The sequence below is a fragment of the Hyaena hyaena genome, unplaced genomic scaffold (genome assembly GCF_003009895.1).
Source record: "Hyaena hyaena isolate Hyena2069 unplaced genomic scaffold, ASM300989v1 scaffold_86, whole genome shotgun sequence".
In the NCBI taxonomy this organism is placed as follows: Eukaryota; Metazoa; Chordata; class Mammalia; order Carnivora; family Hyaenidae; genus Hyaena; species Hyaena hyaena.
In genome coordinates this window covers 647,468-668,883 of record NW_024080721.1, presented here as the reverse complement: position 1 = coordinate 668,883, position 21,416 = coordinate 647,468, and the positions used below count along the sequence as shown (strand labels likewise).

The following is a 21,416-nucleotide window of genomic DNA, read 5'->3' as shown; positions in this document are numbered from 1 at the left end:
CACGTTATTTCCTTCGCTTGCTCATCTATAAAAAGAAAGAAGTGCCCCTCGGTTAGCCCGGACGAGTTCTAAACGTGAAAGGCTCCCTGCAGGATGGGATAGCTTGCTGAAGTCGGAAGTCGTCTGTAGCCTTGACCGCTGCTCAGTGGGTCACGGCAGATGAATGGCTCCATCTCTCCCGGGCTCCTGTCCCGCCTGGTGAGACCGGGCGACCCACGGTGCCAGCCTGCGTGCCTCCGAAGGCTTGGGCGCGAGCTCAGTCCTGCGAAAGCAGCTACTGTTGTCCCTCCTAGCGTGTCCGTGTGTCTTCAGATTATCTATTGCTCCAAATGTATATGCCTCACCCGTGGAAGGGAAATTCTGACCCCTGCTACAACACGAACAGACCTTGAAAACATCCGACTAAATGAAAGAAGCCAGACACAAAAGGACAGACACTGTGTGATTCCACTTATAGGAGAGGCCGGGAGTAGTCAGATTAATAGAGACAGAATGTAGAATGGCAGGTGCCAGGGAACGGGGAGAGGAGGGAACAGGGATTTAGTGTTGACCACGTCCAGGGTTTCAGTTTGGGACAACAGGATTGTTCAGGAGATGGATGGTGGGGATTATTGTGGAACAGTGTGCATGAACTTCATGCCACTAAACTGGACACTTAAAATGTAAGTTTTATGTGATGCATACTTTACCATAACTTATTTTTTTGGTTTATGTTTTTATTTTTAAAAAATTTTTTAATGTTTTTTATTTATTTCTGAGAGAGAGAGAGAGAGAGACAGACAGCATGAGTAGGGGAGGGTCAGAGAGAGAGGGAGATACAGAATCTGAAACAGGCTTCAGGCCCTGAGCTGTCAGCACAGAGCCTGACGCGGGGCTCGAACCCATGAACCATGAGATCATGACCTGAGCCAAGTCGGACGCTTAACCGACTGAGACACCCAGAGGCACCTCAACTTATTTTTTTTTAATCACTTAAAAAAAAACAGTTTTGTGGTCCTGTGTGTCCTCATGATCTGGTACTCGGAGTTTCAAGTAACATAACCTTTTTTTGGTAATGTTTACTTACTTATTTATTTATTTATTTATTTTTTAATATTTTTATTTATTTCTAGGAGAGAGAGAAACAGCGTGAGCAGCGGAGGGTCAGAGAGAGAGGGAGTCACAGACTGAAGCAGGCTCCAGGCTCTGAGCTGGCAGTCAGCACAGAGCCTGACGCGGGGCTCGAACCCACGAACCGCGAGATCATGACCTAAGCGAAAGTCGGACGCTTAACCGACTAAGCCACCCAGGCGCCCCTATTTATTTATTTTTTGAAAGAGAGGTGGGGAAGGGGCAGAGAGAGAGAGAGGGAGACACAGAATCCAAAGCAGGCTTCAGGCTCTGAGCTGTCAAAACAGAGCCCAAAGTGAGGCTCGAACTCACAGACTGCGAGATTATGACCTGAGCCGAAGCTGGACGCTCAACCGACTGAGCCCCCCAGGCGTCCCTGAATTGAAGTAACTTTTTAGAGATAACAAGCCAACATGTATCAAATACCTTTAAAATATGACTTTAGGGGCGCCTGGGTGGCTTAGTCGGTTAAGCGTCCGACTTTTGCTTAGGTCATGATCTCGCGGTTCGTGGGTTCGAGCCCTGCGTCGGGCTCTGTGCTGACTGCCAGCTCAGAGCCTGGAGCCTATTTCAGAGTCTGTGTCTCCCTCTCTCTCTGACCCTCCCCTGCTCACGCTGTCTCTCTCTCTCTCTCCTAGAAATAAATAAAAATTAAAAAAAATAATAATAAAAAATAAAATGTGACTTTGACCTGACAATTCCCTTTCTAGCAGCACAGCCCCTGGACTTAATTAGAGTTGTGCTGAGGCGGATGAAAGAAGGAGGTTTATTGCAGCATTGTAGAAAGCAAAGTATCGTCACGTGAAGGGCCAGCCAATGACAGGGACCAGCTAAATTAAACGCGGTGTTAACAAAGCCCTGGGAGCGGGGGTGCACAGCTCATGGCATAGAAAAATGGTTGTCGCACAGCTCATGACATAGAAAAATGGTCGTCGCATAGCTCATGGCATAGAAAAATGGTTGTCGCACAGCTCATGGCATAGAAAAATGGTCGTCGCATAGCTCATGGCATAGAAAAATGGTTGTCGCACAGCTCATGGCATAGAAAAATGGTCGTGACACATTCCGAGCGGGGTTAGGGCGGTGATAGGAGCAAAGCAGAGGCAGGACATGTGCATCGTGGATCTCATTTCTGTGAAACACACATCTGCGCACATGTTTGTGGGTAAGGGTGCCCAGAGGACACTTGCGGGCTCCCGTCTATGTTATTCCGGGCGGTGGCAGTTTGGGTGACCGTGGTGTTTTAGGTTTGTTTTTCTTTTTTGCTTGCTCCTCATATTCACCTTCCGATTTTTAAAAAAAATTTTTAATGTTTTATTTATTTCTGAGAGAGAAAGAGAGACAGTGTGAGCAGGGGAGGGTCAGAGAGAGAGGGAGACACAGAATCTGAAGCAGGCTCCAGGCTCTGAGCTGTCAGCACAGAGCCGATGCAGGGCTCGAACCCACGAACCATGAGATCATGACCTGAGCCGAAGTCAGACGCTTAACCGACTGAGCCCCCCAGGCGCCCCTTCACCTTCTGATTTTTGTACGTTGAGTGCATATTACACACGGAAGCACCCACTCTAAACAAATGATTTGTTTCTTCCTGCAGTTTCCGGACTACTTACCCTGCTCAGTGATGCTGCAGCCGGCTCCGCAGGACACGGGGAAGGTTCGTTCCTAAAGAAATGCCATGGGTCAATTCATTCCATCAAAAGATTTTATATATATTTTTTGAGAGGGGAGGAGCAGAGAGAGAGGAAGAGAGAGAATCCCAAGCAGGCTCTGAGCTGCCAGCACAGAGCCCAACGTGGGGCTTGATCCCACAAACGGTGAGATCATGACCAGAGCCGAAATCAAGAGTCTGACGCTTAACCGACTGAGCCACCCAGGCATCCCTCAAAAGACTTTAGAAATAGCCATATAGTGTGGAAAATTTCAAATAGACAGAAAAGTAGAGAGCCGTTATAATAAATCTGGTCACCGCACTGTACGGGGCTGCGTGGGCCCAAGCACGAGCTCCAAAGGAGGAGAGAAGCAAAGGGGCTGAGTGTGGACAAGGAGGAGTGGCCGGGGGCTCTGAGTGGTGGCCGGGGACTGTACGTGGTGGCTCTACTCCCTGAAGGAGGGTGGTGAGGACAGGAGGAGACAGTGAAAGGTGCCAGGACCTACGGATCCCAGGCCCTGAAATCTCAGGTGTCACAAGGGAGCAGGCTGGACAGAAGTGAAGTGTGGACAGAGTGGCAGGGCTGATCCCTACAGCTGGGGACACCCTGGAGCTGGCGCGGCAAGGGTACCAAGGCATTTGTCAAACATAGAAAAGAGGGAGACAGAGAGGCATGAAGCGTTCAGGCAGAGGGAACAGCATGTGTCCGGGTGGACCAGAGTGAGGGCTTGGCTTGCATAGGCAGCATCTTTAATAAAGTGGGGGAGGGGCAGCAGGAGCGAGGAGGGACAGAGCGGGGTCGGTTGCAGCACGAAGCACTGCCGGGGTGGTGGTGGGTAGTGGTGCCCGTGTGCCTGTGACCTAGAGTCAGACTTGCCATGATTCCACAGCTGCAAAACCAACGAAGCTGTGTGGTTCGTGTGCCACCGTCAGCACAGCTGACTTCGTGCCCTTGCTGCCTCTGGGCAGTGGGTGAGGGCGGTGCGGCCCCCATGCGCCCCACGAGTGATAGTGAGTGGGCTGGGCTGGGGTCTCATGGGTCTGGGGGCGGAAGGTGGCAGGGGACATGTCTGTTTCACCCACGCAACATACTGTTATTTAGTCTATTTATTTATTTATTTATAATTTTTTTTAACGTTTTATTTATTTCTAGGAGAGAGAGAGAGACAGCGTGAGCAGGGGAGGGTCAGAAAGAGAGGGAGTCACAGACTGAAACAGGCTCCAGGCTCTGAGCTGGCAGTCAGCACAGAGCCCGACGCGGGGCTCGAACCCATGAACCGCGAGATCATGACCTAAGCGAAAGTTGGACGCTTAACCGACTAAGCCACCCAGGCGCCCCTATTTAGTCCATTTAAGCATCAAGAGGCTTCACTCCCAAGTTCCGTTTCCAGCTTCTAGGCACAAGTTGGAAGAGCTGCCGGCCCCGGGCCCCCTGGCCCAACCTGGCCACTGACCGTCCCCGCTCCCCCCCACCCCAGGTTGGGCATTAGTGGCCAGCGTGGGCAGGCAAGGACCTTCTGTTGCCCTGTGAGCACCTGAGTTTGGCCCCCCAATAGGCAGAGCGACATCAGTAACACACGTGCAGGGTCACATCTAGAAAGACAACTAAATGGGGGTGGGGGGCCAACACCATATGGATCCCCCTGGGGGCTTGGGGACCACAGCGCGCTTCTCATGCTGATGTCACCCCCACCTCACGCAGCAAATCTCACCTCAGTGGGGCAGCCCCAAAAAGGACATGGCAGAGACAGAAAGAGAAGGTGCCACATAACGTCCCCGTGGGCAGTGTGACCCCAGCTCCCAGGAAGGGAGGTGCTCACCCAGGCCTTGTCTCTCCTCTTGTCCCCTTGCAGTGCTGTGGGGTCGACTTTGAGGTCAAAGCATTCGCCAGAGACAGCACAGAGGACGAGGAGGACAAAGTGCCCCGGAAGTAAGAGTGTAGCCGTGGGAGGAGGGGCGGCGCTCGGGCTGGGGGGCAAGGAGCTGGGGTAGGAATCCACCCCTCGCTTTGGCTCCGTGAGGAAGAGCTTCCCCGACAGGGCTGCGTGGCCAGGCAGTCAGGAAAGACTGTCTACACCTGGGGCGGGTCAGTGGCTGATCATTCGAGGAGTCCGCAACCTCAAGGGTTCACAATAAACCTCTAAAAGACTCCAGCTTCCCTCTTTCTTTTCTTTTCTTTTTTTTTAAGTTTATTTATTTATTTTGAGAGAGACAGAGAGAGAGAGAGAGAAAGAGAGGAGGCACATGAGTGAGAGCAGGGGAGGGGCAGAGAGAGGGGGAGAGAATCCCAAGCAGGCTCCCTGCTGTCAGCACAGAGCCTGACGTGGGGCTTGAACTCACGAACTGTGAAATCACGGCCTGAGCCCAGATCTTCATCCACAGGAGCTCCGTGCGTTTACTGATCCGCAAAGTACAGCACGCGCCACTGAAGATGGGCCCCCAGCCCCAAGCGGAGGCATCCTGGCAGTTCTTCATGTCTGACAAGCCCTTGCACCTCGCGGTCTCCCTGGGCAAAGAGGTGAGCCGCTGGCTGTGGCTGTGTCCCTTGTGGGGAGCAGGCCTGGGGGACAGGCCCCGGGGCCCCGTCTGCTGAGAGTGTGTTGCAAGCGATCTTGTTTCCAGGCACAGTTAAAGCACCAGCATTTGCGAACAATTGGCTTTTTTTCATAACTTGGAGCTCGTAGAGGTGACCCTTAGCCACATTCACCAGCACTGCTGGTCCTGACCAACTAGGGAGAGGGAAGGTGGTCTCCGCATCCCCCCACCCCAGACTGTTTTCTGCCCCCTCTGCCCCCATGGGCCTCATTTACCAGCACGGCACCAATGGGTGTAGCTTTGCAAATTGTTGACATCCCTTGGGAGATGTATGTTTCAACGTCACGGGGAAGGGGTGGCTGAATCGTGTGAATGTTATCGCTCAGGTACGTCGAGGTGGGAAAGGGTGAAGAACCACTGGCCAAGGCCGTCTCTGGTCCGTTTGGTCGCCAAGAGTTGTGCACACGTGTGGGCACAATCTCAACATGCTGCAAGTGGTGTGTGTGTGTGCACACGTGCGCCCACCTGGGCCTACATCACGTGGGGAGTACTGTAGAGGGGAGTTCGGCTGCTGGGCTCCCAGTGATTCCCGGTCACTGCACTCATCCTGCCCCCAAATGGCCTTGTAATTCCACTCAGGACCCCTGCGGCTACCTCTGCCCTGGCCCTCAGGGCCTCTGCACTGAGCATTCCAGGCGGGGGCACCCTCGCTCCACCCCACGTTGGCCACCATAGTCTTCCTCACTATGTGCCACACGCAAGGCAGACGGTGTTCTGGACCCTGGCTAAAGGAATCATGTTGCTGTCACTTTATCTTCCTTGAAAGTGTGGGAACTCTGTCACTTTTATTCTAGTTAAAGCGTTGAGATAAACCTAGAAAAAGCCATGAGATTAAAGATACCACCACCCTCTGTTCCTCTTTTCTGGCTCATCTGCTGACTTTTGCAGATCTATTTCCATGGGGAGCCCATTACTGTGACCGTGACCGTGACCAACAACACAGACAAGACAGTGAAGAAGATTAAAGCATTAGGTAGGACCTTCTCAAAACGGGAGGGCGGCGTCTTCTAGAACTTCTCAATCTGGTCCTGTTTTCCAAGGGTCTCTCCTCTGGTTGGATAAGGGCTTCCTGGGTCTCTGTAACTGCCTGTTTATCTCTGTCGTCATGGACAGCAGGAACTTGCTGGAGGCAAGACCTTCAGCGTAGCCTCACGCAACCTTGCGTCCAGCTCGGGCCTGTCTTTTGACTTGAAACCACATCCTTGACAGGCGATCTTCTATCTTTCCGTGCCAGGCCTTACCGGCAGAGCCCCTTGCCGGATCTCAGGGGAAGACACAGATTTCCTCTCTCGGATCAGAATGAAGTTTTGTTGGCAGATGCAGCACAGTGTAGTGGGGAAAGCACTAGATGGACAACCGTAGACCTCACCTGTGGGCCCATGCCATGTGAGCCCTCTCGGAATCCCGGTTGACGTCCCCGGCGCTGGTTCCTGGTCTACCTTCCTGGGTTTCATGAGGCCCCGGGGACTGGTCACACTGGGGACGCTTCGTGAACGGCAAAGCCCTGCTGTCTTCTGCTGCTGTTGCAACACCACCATGTGACAGCCAAGCCTTGCCTCTTGCCAAAGGCAGGGCGCCTCCTACCTGTTTGTTCTATACATTTCTTCAGCTCAGAGGGCATCGACATGCGGGGGATGGTCTGATAGCATGAGCTTCTAGGTGCTACGTAAAAAAGACACGACACAATGAGCAGGGGGGTGACCTGTAGGCTTACCGCTAACTCAGACCCTCCATGAGTAAGACCCAGTTAGACTCAGAATATGGATTTTCAGTGCCAAAAGGGGCCAGTTCCAGGCAAAGCAGGATGGTTGGTTGCTCATGTCATATACCACTTTCCTCTTTGCTTGTGTGTCCCTCAGGGGTAAGGAGGTTCAGGAGTTCTGACGAATGCGTACTAACGAATTATAGAGTTTTCCTAATACAGATAGGAATGCTTACAGCTTTGTCTTACGTTGGTTTAGTTCATCTGCATTTTGTCTTTGTGGGACCTGGTGTTATTTAGCATCTTTGGTGTGTACTGTCCGGTCTAGTGTTCCACTAAGTAGCAGGATTGAGAGAGCATCGTTTGATACCTGATTTTTCGTTTTTTTTAAGTTATCTTATTTTTTATTTTTATTTATTTATTTAAAAATTTTTTAATGTTTTTATTTATTTCTGAGAGAGAGAGAGAGACAGCGTGAGCAGGGTAGGGTCAGAGAGAGAGGGAGATACGGAATCCGAAGCAGGTTCCAGGCTCTGAGCTAGCTAGTTTTGAAAGAAGATGTTGAATTTTCTGAAGCAAGATGTTAGTAGCTTTTAAAAAATGTTTTAAAAGTTTTTTATTTTTCATTTTGAGAGAGAGAGTAGGGGAGGGGCAGAGAGAGAGAGGGAGAGACAAAATCCCAAGCAGGCTCCCCACTGTCAGCGCAGAGCCCCATGCGGGCTCAATCTCCCAAACCATGAGATCATGACCTGAGTCCAAATCAAGAGTCAGACACTTAACCAACTGAGCCCCTCCCTCCCCGCCGCGCCCCATTAGTTGCTTTTTATATGCTGGGCACTGTGCTGAGTGCTTCACACAAATTGCTTCTTTTAATTCTCAAATTTGGTTTTAACAGATATTAAAATTTATCTTTTTAATCATCACAACAACCATGTACGTTAGATACAATTATCACCCCCATTTTGCTGATGGGGAAGCTGAGGCTCAGATGAGTGACTCACCCCACGGCCCATAGCTAAGCTGGGATTTGAGCCCAAGTAGTCTGGCTCCAGAGCCTACCTTCTTATCCACATGGTTGTGCTGCCGGCAGATGGTTTTTGGCTTGGACAACTAGAAACAACTAGAAGGACGTACTCATTAAATAAGAAGGTGTTGGAAAGGGGTGGGTTTGGAGGTGGAGCAATTGGTGAGTTCCAGAAGGATACCCAGGGGTAACGCCGTGGGCTCTGCAGAGAGGGCTCTCCTAGTAGGTGCCGTTTTAGGGAGGCTGGCTTATAGGTGGGAGCCGCCACAGAGCAGGTGACTGGTGAACAGAAGTGTCCTAAACACAGAACCCAGAAACCTCCGCCTTAAAACCATGCCTGAGAAGCACAGCCCAAGAGCCACTGGGGAGGGAAGACCAACCGTGTCCCTCGCAGGCACCGTGCCCAGGCGCGGACGGCCCCGTGTGAATCACCCACTCCGTCCTTCCTTTGCAGTGGAACAAGTGGCCAACGTGGTTCTCTACTCGAGTGATTATTATACCAAGCCTGTTGCCGAGGAGGAAACACAGTGAGTAGCTGGTTGGGATCCTACTTCCTGGACAGCTCAGCCTTCTTTGTCAAGTTCCCCTTTCGTTCATCCCCGAGAGGGAAGTGGGATGCTTCGCTTCCTTCCTCTTTTCTCCCTTCATGGGCTGCAAAGAAAGTTAGCCTCTCAGTTCCATTCTCACTCACAAGAGTTCTGTGAGATCTCACTCACAAGGAATGATGGAAAGGAGAGAAACAAAGATCCAAATGTCACAGGGGGAAGAGCTGGAACTTTCTGTTCATCTTTGGAATATGTTGGTAGGAATTTGATACTATCTCTGTCCCCCCCCGGAGCAGATAATCAAATAATCTGTCAGCTCAAGCGAGGGCCCTCTGTGTTTTATCTTCAACTCAATTTGAAAACGTGGTACCAGTGACAGCCGGGTTCCAATGATGTATCAGTTCTGAGCCCAGCGGCATCAATCGTTTCTCTCCCTTCATCAGGATCAGAAACAGATGAGAGTCCTATGGTCGCGTCTTCACGCTGGAGCGAGAGGCCAGCCCAGTTTTGCTCCACGCTTTTCGTTCCCACGCAGGCCACTGGGGTGACGCCTCCCCCAGAGAGTGTCGCTTGGGCAGATCTGTTCCTCTTTGTCTTCCTGGTGCGTCTAAGCACCATCGTATGCAAAAAATATTACCAGAATTACAGGAAGGGAGCCAGTAAGGAAAAACAAACTGATGCAGCAAGAGAACATGACGTCAAGTTTAAAAGACAACTTTGGAATAAACTGTTACTCAAAGCAGATCTGGCCCCAGGTTTAAATATAGATCCAGAGGGGAGGGAAGCAGGAAAGAGCCGCAAGTTGTCGGCTGCTCCCTGGGGACTGGCGGGGTCTGTTCTCGACCTTGCAGGTGCGTCCTTGTACACCCTGGTGTCCCGGAGGCTCCCGGGCTCACGTTTGGCACATGCTCAATGATGAGAGGAGAAAATGGCCCCTGGCCGAGTTTTTCCCTCCCAGAGCCCATATCTGGTCTTCTTTTCAGCAGTTCAGTGCATTTGGGAGCAAATGATTCCTGGGAAACTGGCGATCATTCTAGGGTCCCCCCCCGCCCAAGGATGGGAGGCGGGACACTGAAAAACCTGGGCCGATGGTGCTCACGGGTCTCTGACTAGAAGCCACTCAGAAGGCCATAGAGCCCGAGTCACTGTCCCTGAACCCTGAGGCACCCAGAACCCTGGGGGCCGATTCCTGGGCTGGGTTTTCAGGGCCACCCTCTGCCTTCTCCTGGCTGGGTGCAAGGAGTGAGGACATGCCAGGAGCGCTGTCACAGGCCCCGCAGGCTGGGCCCTGCGGCTGCGTGGACGGCTCTGGGCACAGGCCTGGTATGCGCTATGCCGGTCGATGGCAGAGCCAACCCCGTAGCCTCCGTTCCGTGAGCCAAGGGTGCTGCAGACCCCTCGCACTGGGTCCCCAGATCCATCCCCGACCTGCAGACCCGCAGTTCCACACGGGCTCCCTGTGTCTGGCGGATGCTGAGGAACTCACCACCCAACCAGTGACAGGAAGATCTGGGAGAGACAGAGCTCGTGTGCCTGAACCCGAACCAGCCCGGTCTGCGCGGCTCACAGAGGGCCGCACCACGCCCTCCTCAGCAACTCGTTTCCCTGGACTCGTGCCCATCCTGATAGCCACAGCTCTTGGAGGCAGGCGGCTTCCAGCCTGGGCCTGTTGCTGGCACTGGTCAGGTGGCCTGCAGCCCACTGCCTGGTCAAGAAGTGTCGGGAGGGGGCGCTTGGGTGGCTCAGTAGGTTGAGCGTCCAACTTTGGCTCAGGTCATGATCTCGCGGTTCATGAGTTTGAACCCCACATCGGGCTCTGTGCTGACAGCTCAGAGCCTGGAGCCTGCTTCGGATTCTGTGTCTCCCTTTCTCTCTGACCCTCCCCTGCTCATGCTCTGTCTCTCAATAATAAATAAACATTAAAAAAAGTTAAAAAAAAAAAGAAGTCTCGGGAGGAGACTGGTGTGGTCCCTGACCCTTGTGCGAGTCAGTCTCATTGAACCCCACAAAATACTCCAGAAATTAAGCAACTCAGAACAGGATGAGGGACTTGAAGGAATGTCTTAATGTCACTGCCAGCCTATTTTTTTTTTAATGTTTATTTATTTCTGAGAGAGAGAGACAGAGCACAAGCAGGGAAGGGGCAGTGAGAGGGAGACACAGAATCCAAAGCAGGCTCCAGGCTCTGAGCGGTCAGCGCCGAGCCCGACGTGGGGTTTGAACTCATGCACCATGAGATCATGACCAGAGCCGAAGTTGGAGGCTCAACTGACTGAGCCCCCCAGGCGCAACTGCCAGCCTATTTTGAGATATCACTAGTGCTTGTCGTAAGGCAAATGCACAGATACCTGAACTGTCTTCCCCATGGGTTGCAGGGAACACGGATCCGACAGTTGCTTCATGACCATCAGAACAGTTCGCCAAATACTCTGTGTGTTTCTTCCTGCAGAGAGAAAGTGCTACCAAACAGCACTCTGACCACGACGCTGACACTGTTGCCCTTGCTGGCCAACAACCGCGAGAGGAGAGGGATCGCGCTGGACGGGAAGATCAAGCATGAGGACACGAACCTTGCATCCAGCACCATGTGAGTCCTTGTAGCTCAGGAGACAGGCCCCTGCAGCTCAGCACAGGGGTGGCACCCGTCCGCCCCACCCCTCATCTCACCCCCTGGGCTCACGGACTCACATGTGGCATGATGGCTGTCACTGCGGGTGCAGAGCGCAGACTCAGCGGCCCAGGTAGGGCCCCGCTCCCAGCCCCCCATGTGACGTGGTGGCTACAGCAGTGGGGCCCCAGAGACAGCCTTGTGCCACACCCCAGCTCCACTGCTTCTGGTCTGGGGCCCCCTGGGCAGATGACGTGAGCTGTCTGAGGACCTCAGTTTTCCTGTCTGTCCAGTGGGGGTGCTGCCTGTCCTCATGGAGAGGTTTATGACGATTATGGGAGACGATCCACAAAAAGCTCCAGGCAGTAATGAGCCAATGGCGTCTTCGGAGGGCATAACGGCCCTAGGAGCCATGTCCAAGGTGCCTCCCGTGAGAGGGACCCCAGGGCTGGGGTCTTTGGGCCCAAAAGGTGCCCCGCACTCTCTCAGACCGTTCTCACACCTGTCAGCACGGCCACGCCCCGGCCTTCCGCCTCAAGCCGTGTTGTCTATTGTCATTCACATTGTTCGAGTTAGCGCGTCCTGATGTTTTTCAGACCTTAACTCCTGTGACTGGGCGTCCGGGAACACTTAATGTCCACACATCAGACCACATGAGATCCTAATCTGTGTTGCAAGGCCCAACACGGTGCTGTCAGGCAGTAGGAGCTCAGCACCTGTTAGCACAACCCGAAATGGAGTTTCGGTTGAGGAAGGTTAGACAGCACTCGCTCTCTGGGGCACACGCCATGGCCCCATGCACCGCGTTCATCCCATGATGCTTCAACACGTTGCTGGGTGCTGGGATCACAGGGCCAGAGCTCGAAGGAGAGAGACCTAAGGTGTTTGGCGGGTGTCCAGGGAGGCTTCCCAAAGGAGGATCAACTTCAGCTTGAGGTCTCAGAGAGCAGAGGAGGAAGGCATTCCGGGGCCGACTTACGTTTGGCAAGGCTGGCACATGGGCGACACTGAGGCGTAGCAGGGCGTGAGGGAGCAGAAGCAGGCAGAGGCCAGCTCACAGACCTAGCGGGGCCACGCTAGGATTTGAACCGGGGAGAGCTCTCCGACTGCCGAGTGGCTGAGAGCTCAGGGAGGGAACCTTGCCTGTGGGAGGTAAGTTACTGAGATAAAGCCTATGAGGGACTTGGCAGTTGGCCCAGGATGGCAGGTGAGGCAGAGGGAGGGGTGGAGGATGACGAGGTTCTGGCCATAGGATAGGCAGAGGGAGGGGTGAGGAGGACAGGGTTCTGGCCGTAGGATAGGCCGGTGGAGGAGCATTAGTGGAGACTGAGCAGGGAGCACCAGGAAGCTCAATGTGCCCTCTGAACCTCCAGGGGGAAAATGCTAAGCTCCAATGCAAGAAAGAAATCCCCTTCCCTGAGTATGGAAAGTTCTAGGACTTTGACAGCTGGATTGAGTTCACCGGGTCCTTGAGAAGATGCCCCCCTTATAATAGGCTTGTCTGGAGGTGAGGGCTTTGTTCATCCAGCCCTTGCTTTCCGCTGCTCCTCTCCATCCTTCCCCTGTTCCTTTCCGTTTGAGCAGAGTGAAGGAGGGCATAGACCGGACCGTCCTGGGCATCCTGGTGTCTTACCATATCAAGGTGAAGCTCACGGTGTCAGGGTGAGTGTCCAAGGTGCGACTCCGTCTGCTCTTTCATGGCCTTTCCCAGTCTGAACTGTCCCTCCAGTGAATGATTGATTAGGGGCCAGAAAGTAGGAAAGGTCTGCAGATTCTAGCGCTGACCAAGTAGAGTTTTGGAGAGATTCTACCTGTCTGGCTGTCAGTTCTGTCTGATATGACAGCACATGGAAAAAAGTAGCAAAGCAAACTACGAAACACATGTACTGTTAGTACTACTTGGCAAAAGCGAGTGTGCCGTGCTCACGCGGTGGAAGTTGATAGGCAAGAGAGGGAAATCACTTTAGCGCTACCTGGCCCTGCGGAAAGGAATGGAGGCTTCCAGACATGCTCTGGGTAGATCTTAATGCCCGCATCTTAGGAGGCCTCCACCCACAATGGGGACACCTTTCCTGCCTTCCCAGCATGCCATCACAGGATTTGGGAGTCTCCTTCCCATAGGAGAGCACAGATACCTCCGATTTCTGGGGAGCTGACTTTCCTTTTTTAAAAAACTTTTATTATTTTTTAAAAATGTATTTATTTTGAGAGAGAGAGAGAGCCTGAGGAGGGGCAGAGAGAGACAGAGAGAATCCCAAGCAGGTCCCACACTGTCAATGCGGAGCCGACTCAGGGCTCAAAACTCAGGAACTATGAGATCATGACCTGAGCCGAAATCTGGAGTCAGACACTCAATCTATGGAGCCACCCAGGCAGCATCCTCCCCGCAGCCCCCCGCCTTTTTTTTTTTTTTTTTTTTTTAATGAGATGAACTTCTATCTTTAAAAAAATCTCATCAAAAGGAAAAACTTTGAATTCTCATTTTCCTTTCAAACTCTATTAGCTAAGGCTCTGTTCTGGCCTCTCACGTTAGTGAGCCACCAAAGGCAAATCTGGGCATCTTTTCCATAAGTCTAAGTCGATAAAGAGTTCCCCAGACTTTGGTGCGGACAGCAAAATAGAGCATGGGCTGATCTCACAAATTTTGTTACTACGGTGTCTGTATGTGTGGTGTTTTTCAAAGCGTGTAGCATTTTCTTTGATTTTCTCCAAGAGGATCTGAAACAATGGAGTTTCTTTTAGCAGTCAAATAAGTGAATAACAGGTATTTCACAATGACCTTTGTGGTTTTTTCTTGAACATCAGGACTTTGACCCAAGTGATTCCTCTTTTTAGCTAATCCACTCGAGAAAGAGCTAAAATCGCAAGTAGAGAGGAATAATGGAGTCGCATGTTACGGGGCCGCCTAGACCCCTAACCTACAAGTAGGTTGTGAGTGAGGAGCGTGCCTGGGACAGGGCCACCTCTGAATAACGGGAAATAAAGTCCTGCCACCACTGGGACAGTCACCGGCCCTGTTTGCTTTTGTGTTTTCCAGCCTTCTTGGAGAGCTGACATCCAGGTAAGCCTCGTCAACTTCCTCCCCTGCCTGATTCCCAGGGTAGCAGAGGGGACTAAACCTGAGATTCAGAATAGTAGCAGCAAAATCTGGTTTGCTGGCAGTTCTGCTCTGAGGTGTTATGAGATGATGATGCCCACAGCCCTCAGTATGCATCATGCCAGCCTTGCCTCGTCGGTGTAGGGTTAGGGCTTCTGTCCGAGACCGTAGCTGGGCCTCCCCTGGGCAAGGACACACAACTGCACACACACACAGAAAACTAGATGCTCTAGGCCGCTGTCTTTGTGTATAACACAAAGCTTACCATTTTAACCACTTTATTTTTATTATTTATTTATCTATCTATTTATTTATGTTTATTTTTGAGAGAGAGAGAGCATGGGAGAGTGAGCAGGGGAGGGGCAGAGAGAGAGGGAGACACAGAATCTGAAACAGGCTCCAGGCTCCGAGCTGTCAGCACAGAGCCCGACGCGGGGCTCGAACCCATGAACCGTGAGATCATGACTTGAGCCGAAGTCGGACGCTTAACCAACTGAGCTACCCAGGTGCCCCATAACGGTTACCTTTTATAAATTGTGCCCACAGAGGCAGGGTAGGCAATGTTTGAGGCAGACACTGACCTTACATAGTCCTTCACCTTGACTCTTACCGTCTCCTTCCCTCAAACGGGACCCAGGGTGCAACTTTCCTCCCAGACCCCACCTGCACTGGGGTCTGATGAGAGGGGCCTTGTGAACAGATGGCCTTTGATGGAAGCTGGGGTAGGAGGCTGTGGGTTGTAGGTGATGCAAGGAGAGACGCTTGTTTTTTTTCACCCCTGCCTTTCCATTCTTCCTTGGTCCAGATTTCCCTTCTCTTCTCCTTCCTGACTCCTTTCCTCCCTTCTTCTTGTATAAATTCCAAGTCTCCCTGAAGCCTTTTAGCTTCTGGAATTTGGAGGGCTCTGCTCATCTCTGTTCTCTCTAGCAAGTGACTATGTGACTGTTAACATGGAGCTGACATATACAAAGTCGTGTACGTTTTTCCAAGATTGTTTTTTGAAACCATCCTTTCTCCGGGATTTCACGTCTCCTGTGCCCACAACAGCATGTCGCTGAAACTAGAAACCAGGAGGGATGGGGGACCTACCAATCCTAGCTGTCTCCACCAGGCCTAAGTGAACTTTCTGGACCCATTCCAGGGAATACATTTAAAATTCCTACTTGACCACTTCCTGATTTCTGGTTTGTTTTGTTCTGAATCACGCTGAATCCTCAGCCAGCTGGGAATCTCTGCAGCCACAGCACTTCGCGTGATTTATAATCGTGCGCGCGTTTTCACCTATCTGCTTTTCTTTTTTTCTAGCGAAGTGGCCACTGAGGTGCCTTTCCGCCTCATGCACCCCCAGCCCGAGGACCCAGGTCAGTCATGCATTGTCTTGGTTTTCTCTACCCATTTTTGTTTGCAGATTTCTTCTTTATTCATTGGTAGTCATTCCTGACTCTGACTCGAGGCGTAGGCATGGGCAGGTGATTGCGTGTCATCCTCAAGGTGCCCTGGGCCAGCCCACAGCGGGGTATTGATCCTCTCAGCCATGAGCCACGGCCTGTCCACCTTCAGTTAGCTGGTGGAGGACAGAGCATCCCTTCTCTTGGACATGGTCTCTCTCGTGGGGTTTGCTCAGGAATGATTCATTTTTAAAAAATGTTTATTTATTGTTGAGAGACAGAGGACAAGCAGGGGAGGGGCAGAGAGAGAGGGAGACACAGAATCTGAAGCAGGCTCCAGGCTCCGAGCCATCAGTACAGAGCCTGACGCGGGGCTTGAACCCAGGAACTTCAAGATCATGTCCTGAGCCGAAGTCAGTCACTTAGCAGACTGAGCCACCCAGGCACCCCTCATCAGGAATGACTTAGAAACAGAAGCTCAGATGTGAATAGAACTAGACTGAGACTGAAAGACAATGGAGGTGAAAAACACATTTAAGAGGCTGAGGCTTTTGCATTTCTTTCGGAAACATTAATGGACATTTGGAAGACAACAAGTATGCTTGACAGTGACAATTGTTTTTGTGTGGTGAGAGCACTGAAAATACTAGAAAAGAGTGTCAAGCCAGGTTCCTGACACCTTGGCTGTCCTTCAAATAGCAAATCTGTTGGCTCTTGTATGGCTGTCTGAAGAAAATGAAGCCAGGGTTGAATGACTCTGTGAATACACGAAAAACCACTGGAGTGTGCATATAAATCGGTACATTGTGTGGTACACGAATTAGATCTCAACACGGCTCTTTTAAAGTAAATGGAGCAGCAAACCTCAAATGGGCACAATCTCAGAAATTTTGGGGGAAATTCTCCACCGTGTTCATGTTAAGGTGGCTGAGTTGGCAGGAAACGAAAATGGACTTGGGTGAATGAGAACCCTCCTCCCTAGTTAGAGCAACAAAGAATATTTTAAGTAAAAGTGTTATAAACAGGGCGCCTGGCTAGCTTATTCGGTAGTACGTGCGACTCTTGATCTTGGGGTTGTGAGTCCAAACACCACACTGGGTGTAGAAATTACTAAATAAACAAACAAAAAGTGGTATAAACAAGCAAGATTTATTTTTCTTATACTTTATAGTTTTTTAAATATTGATCATGAAATGGCATTTAAACATTAGAATGAGCCCCACCCCCGTATTCATTTTGGATTTGTCTCAAAAATATTTTGTCTCAAGGTATTTTTTCCAAATGTTTTAGGTTCAAATAGTCAGTAGACTTTGGGGGGAAAAAGTAGTCTGGCCACATTTTTCTTATTGCTGTACGCTGGCATAGTTCAGACACTATTTTTTACCTCTGTGAGATTGAGATGCATTCCGGTCCCTTCCGAGGACATTTAAAAAGAATATTTTAAAACTATGACCTGAGGGGATGTCATCATTTATGCCAGGTTGTTTTCTGGAGCTGTGAACAGACTTTTCAACTTCGCTTGAGGGAAAGTGGGGTCTCTTTTTTGGGTATGACATTTTCGTGTTTCAGTCATTGGGGCCCTCCCGTTGAACATACCACAACACCAAGGCTACACAGTGACCTTTTATGCTGTGAGATTTCAGGGAGAAAGGACAAGTTATCCCCATGGCCTCGAAATTCTGACTTGGAGTCAGAATTCTGATTTGAGTCGCAGATGTTTCATTCACAGGAGTTCTCACACGGGCAGGTTACCCGTCTAGTTCCCGGCTCCGAGTTAGACAGGTAGACTGAGCAGAAAAGGTGTCACTTGTAGCTAAGAAGCCTTGCCAGGACCAGGGGCCAAGTGATTTGTACTTAACACGCACTACAGAAATGCTACCGAAAAAAAAGAAAAAGAAAAAAGAAATGCTACCGAGTTTTAATGATCCCTTGTCAGGAGCATCCACGTGGAAGGCAGGGGTTGATTTGATTCTCATTAAGGCTGGTGATCCCGGTTAGTGTAATCACACAAGCATGTTGGGGCTCGGGGCGGTTCTTGCACAGGGGCCTCTCCGTTGGTCTCCTGTGGTTAGCAGCCCACAAAGACACTGCCCTCCCAGTGCTGGAGAGAACAGAGCAGTGACTCTCCATCACTCTGGGACTCCCAGAAAAACCCTCTGGAGTTGTTCACTTCTCTTAGCTCTTGCTGGCTCCCCATTGCGGGTTACGTGGTGCTTACTAGGTGGGCAGAAAGCGAAAGGAGCAAACAACAAAGAACCACTCAAATGAGTAGTAGTCAATCAGGGGCTGCAAACCATATCTGAAAACATAACCCAACGATGACAACAACATGATTAACCTGTTCACAGAGAAATCAAACCCTGAGAAGCCCGGGAGTGGTTCCCAAGCTTGAGTGCATACCCCAAATACCCCCAACCGTGGGAGGTGCTGGTTAGACATCCAGTCCCAGGACCGCCCCCGCCCCCACCACCTGCCCAGAGAGCCAGAGGAGAAGGTGTGAGCTGGCCCAGCAAGCGGGTCCTTATAGCACCTGGGACTCTGCTCCAGATGGAGTCCAAAGGACAGGAAGGGAGAAACATCCTAGAGGTGAGGGTAGAGGAGGTGGGGGTGAGGCCCTCTGTAAAGGAGGCCAATTTCGAATGTGCAGGGAGAAAGGCTCTGGAGGCTGGAAAAGACAAAGAGGTGGGGATTCTAGGTGGTTGTTGTGAAATGCGCATATCTGGGCTTCTTATCCCTCCGACTATAAAGTCACCAAAATGAGGAAGAAATTTTCCAGGTGCAGCTATCACACAGAATTTATTCTGATCTCTCTCTCTCTCTCCTTTATTCCATGCTTACAGTTATGGCAAAGGAAAGGTGAGCCATTGCCCTGAGTGTCCCTGTGTTCTGTGACTTCCTCCTTGGGTCCAAACCCTTTTGGGGTCTTTTTGTACACACCCCATGCACTCAACACCACCTCAGGCCCTGGTTTTCCTTTTGCACCCTAGCACTCTGGCATGCACACACACACACACACACGCACACACACACACACACACATGCATGCACGTGTACACTGTTATTCTGGCTATGTGTGTCTGCTTTGTGGGTTCCTTTATTGCCTCTTTTTTGTTTGTTTAAGAGATTTTACATGAAAAGCTGTGAGGAGACTGGCTTGAAGCCATGCTCCATCATTTGGAAAAATCTTGATCAGTTCCTCTGTTGCGAAAGAAAGAACAAAGATCTTGCTTTGCTCGGGATTTCGTTGCAAGCTTCGAAGAGCGTGCCATGATCGAAACGTTCTTGGCTTGACTTTAGTTTACAGGATGAAAATTTGGTTTTTGAGGAGTTCGCCCGCCAAAATCTGAAAGACTCCGGGGATGCTGAGGAAGGGAAGAAAGACCGGGAGGCGGCAGATGAGTGAAGAGGTCGCCCTGGGCGCTGGGAAACAGGGTAGTTCGCGGCGGCGGCGGGCTGAGCTCCACGGCTAGCCCTTTAGTTATGCTAAATACCGAAGCGAGGGTCTACTTCGCAAAAATAAAGTTTGTTCTGCTCTGATTTAGGCTGGCTTGTTTTCTTTTTTAAACTTTTTTTAAAAATGTTTTTTATTTATTTCTGAGAGAGAGAGAGGGAGAGAGAGACAGCGTGAGCAGGGGAGGATCAGAGAGAGCCAGAGACACAGAATCTGAAACAGGCTCCAGGCTCCGAGCTGGTTGCGGGGGCCCCGAGTGACGTCAGAGTCCCCATGTCTCAGGTGGGGGCGGGTGGGATCTAGAAAGGAAGCCGGAAGGCGTCCCAGCTCTGGTGCGCTCATCTGGTGGAACCTGGTGTGTCCAGGGCTTTCTCCGGGGGTCCTGGGGTGAAGTGTTTCCCTGGAAACATACAGGCGGGGGGTGGGGGACAGTGTTTCTAATGACTTGATCAATCCTAGCTCCACGCCCCCCCCCCCCCCAAGAGCCTCCTGAGAGAAACAGAGCAGAAACAGAGCAGGCGACAAATGGGACCAAAACACTCTTCATCACTCACTTAGCTCTTGGTCCACGTCCCTGTGTGAGCTCCAGGTTGTTGGTTAAGGCTCTCTTGAAAGCAGGCAATGGAGATTTGGCTGGTTTAAGGGAAAATGGGGAGTGTCCTGGAAGGACCACGGAGGGGCCCAGAGCACGGACTTAGGGGAAGAATCTGAGCGGCCTCGCCTGTGGTGGGCAGGAGTCAGAAGCTCCAGGGCTGCCCTCGGAGCAGCCGCTCCCCGGTAGTGGCCCGGCAGCAGGTGCCCTCGGCCTCGGGGGCTCTGGTTCCGGTGGTAGGTCCTGGGCGGGAGAATCTGGCTGGCCCAGCTTTGGTCAGGAAGGTCGTTGCCCGGTGGCCAGTGATGGCAGAACCCAGCCCTAAGTTTGTCCTGGAAGAGGAGGTTTCTCAGAGTGTCTTCACTGAGATTGGGTGGGGCAGAGGCTGCTCTGTGTCAGGGAGGGAGGGACAGGATGATGTAGGTGGTGCCTGGTGGTGTCCTTCAGAGTCCCCTTCCCAGCCCCTGGTACCCACCAGTCTGGGGGGCCGCTCCCAGAGGCCACGGAGGGGCTTTGGGGGTGTGTAGGCTCTGGTCCATGCTTCGAGGGAGTAGGAACAAAGAGGTTTGCAGAGCTCTGCACAGGTCTACCCCTCACAGAAGGTAGGAGCGTGAATGGAGGGGGCCCGTGGGGGCGGGCGTCCAGGACCACGAGCCGTGGCAGAGGGCTGGACTGCTAGCAGCCCGGGATCCGTGCACACGCAGGCTCCCACATGTGGGCCTGCTGGGCAGGACTGCAGGCCGGCTTGTGTCCTGGGGACTGGGATTTAGGCTGGAGGCTCCCGCACACACAAAGGGGCGTTTGGACCTACGTGTCAGGTTTGAGCCATTCTGATGTTAACAGAGATGAGGATTCATTTCCAGAGAAGGAATAGTAATAATAGCAATAATAATAATAATAATTCGGGCAGAAGACTGGGCCTTTGGCCTGTGGGTTTGCAGGTCAGACACGATTCCTCCTTTGGGTTTTCTCGGGTTCTAGGGGAACAGCACGTTGCCACGCCAGCCTACGCCCCCTCTCTGGATGCTCAGGAAGGATCAGGGCCCCTCTGCTTCTGCCCAAGCCCGCAGGCCAGCAGCGGCTGGCTCTCGCTAGAGATCCTGGCCGAGCCCAGCACCCGGGAGCCTGCCCTGCCGTGCCTGGCGAGAGCACCAGCCTGTTGGATCCTGCATTGCTTGACCCCAGGACATCCTAAGTCAGGGTGGACGTTAATGGGCCTGACCTTTGGAACTGTGTGGGTTAGAGCCGGAGGCCAGAGCTGGAAGGCCAGTCCCTGCACGTCCCCAAATGCCCAACTCCGGGACTTCCAGGTGCTGGTTAGAATATAGCCTGCAGGTGGCCACCCTGGGGAGGGCGAGGAGGGGAGCAGGAAGGGAGCAGCCAGCTGATCGGAATGGGATGGGAACCCTGCCTGGGCTGCGCCTGCTCGCGAGGGTCTGCTGGCATGTCGGGAGGGAGGATGTGCCTGCTGTGTGGCCCCGGGGTTTTTTTTCCAGGTAGGTGCGTTGGAAGAAACAGGTTACTGGGGAGCTGAGGGTGCCATATGGAGAAAGTGGGGGCTGGGAACTTGGGGCCAAGTTCTGCAACCGGCAGGCAAAAGCCTGGAGTAGAATCCCTGCTACTTATGGGCGCCTGCCTTGTGCTGGGCGCTGGACA

The 21,416-nt window shown here is 52.0% G+C and overlaps 1 protein-coding gene across 6 annotated transcripts in view; it reads left to right on the top strand.

Moving 5' to 3' along the window:
- The window catches only part of SAG (S-antigen visual arrestin), a 29,854-nt gene extending 10,610 nt beyond the window's left edge, over nucleotides 1-19,244 (top strand). For 2 of the 6 annotated variants that reach the window (XM_039234474.1, XM_039234477.1), the window contains 11 exons: nucleotides 2,705-2,764; nucleotides 4,612-4,688; nucleotides 5,141-5,276; nucleotides 6,242-6,326; nucleotides 8,534-8,606; nucleotides 11,074-11,211; nucleotides 12,817-12,894; nucleotides 14,270-14,293; nucleotides 15,635-15,690; nucleotides 18,558-18,573; nucleotides 19,015-19,244. In XM_039234474.1, coding sequence (XP_039090405.1) covers nucleotides 2,705-2,764; nucleotides 4,612-4,688; nucleotides 5,141-5,276; nucleotides 6,242-6,326; nucleotides 8,534-8,606; nucleotides 11,074-11,211; nucleotides 12,817-12,894; nucleotides 14,270-14,293; nucleotides 15,635-15,690; nucleotides 18,558-18,573; nucleotides 19,015-19,120 — 849 coding nt within the window. In that variant the 3' untranslated portion in view covers nucleotides 19,121-19,244. The remainder of the gene's footprint in view (nucleotides 1-2,704; nucleotides 2,765-4,611; nucleotides 4,689-5,140; nucleotides 5,277-6,241; nucleotides 6,327-8,533; nucleotides 8,607-11,073; nucleotides 11,212-12,816; nucleotides 12,895-14,269; nucleotides 14,294-15,634; nucleotides 15,691-18,557; nucleotides 18,574-19,014) is intronic. The other 4 variants (XM_039234475.1, XM_039234479.1, XM_039234476.1 and 1 more) reach the window with 3 other exon arrangements.
- The last annotated feature ends 2,172 nt before the right edge of the window (nucleotides 19,245-21,416 follow it).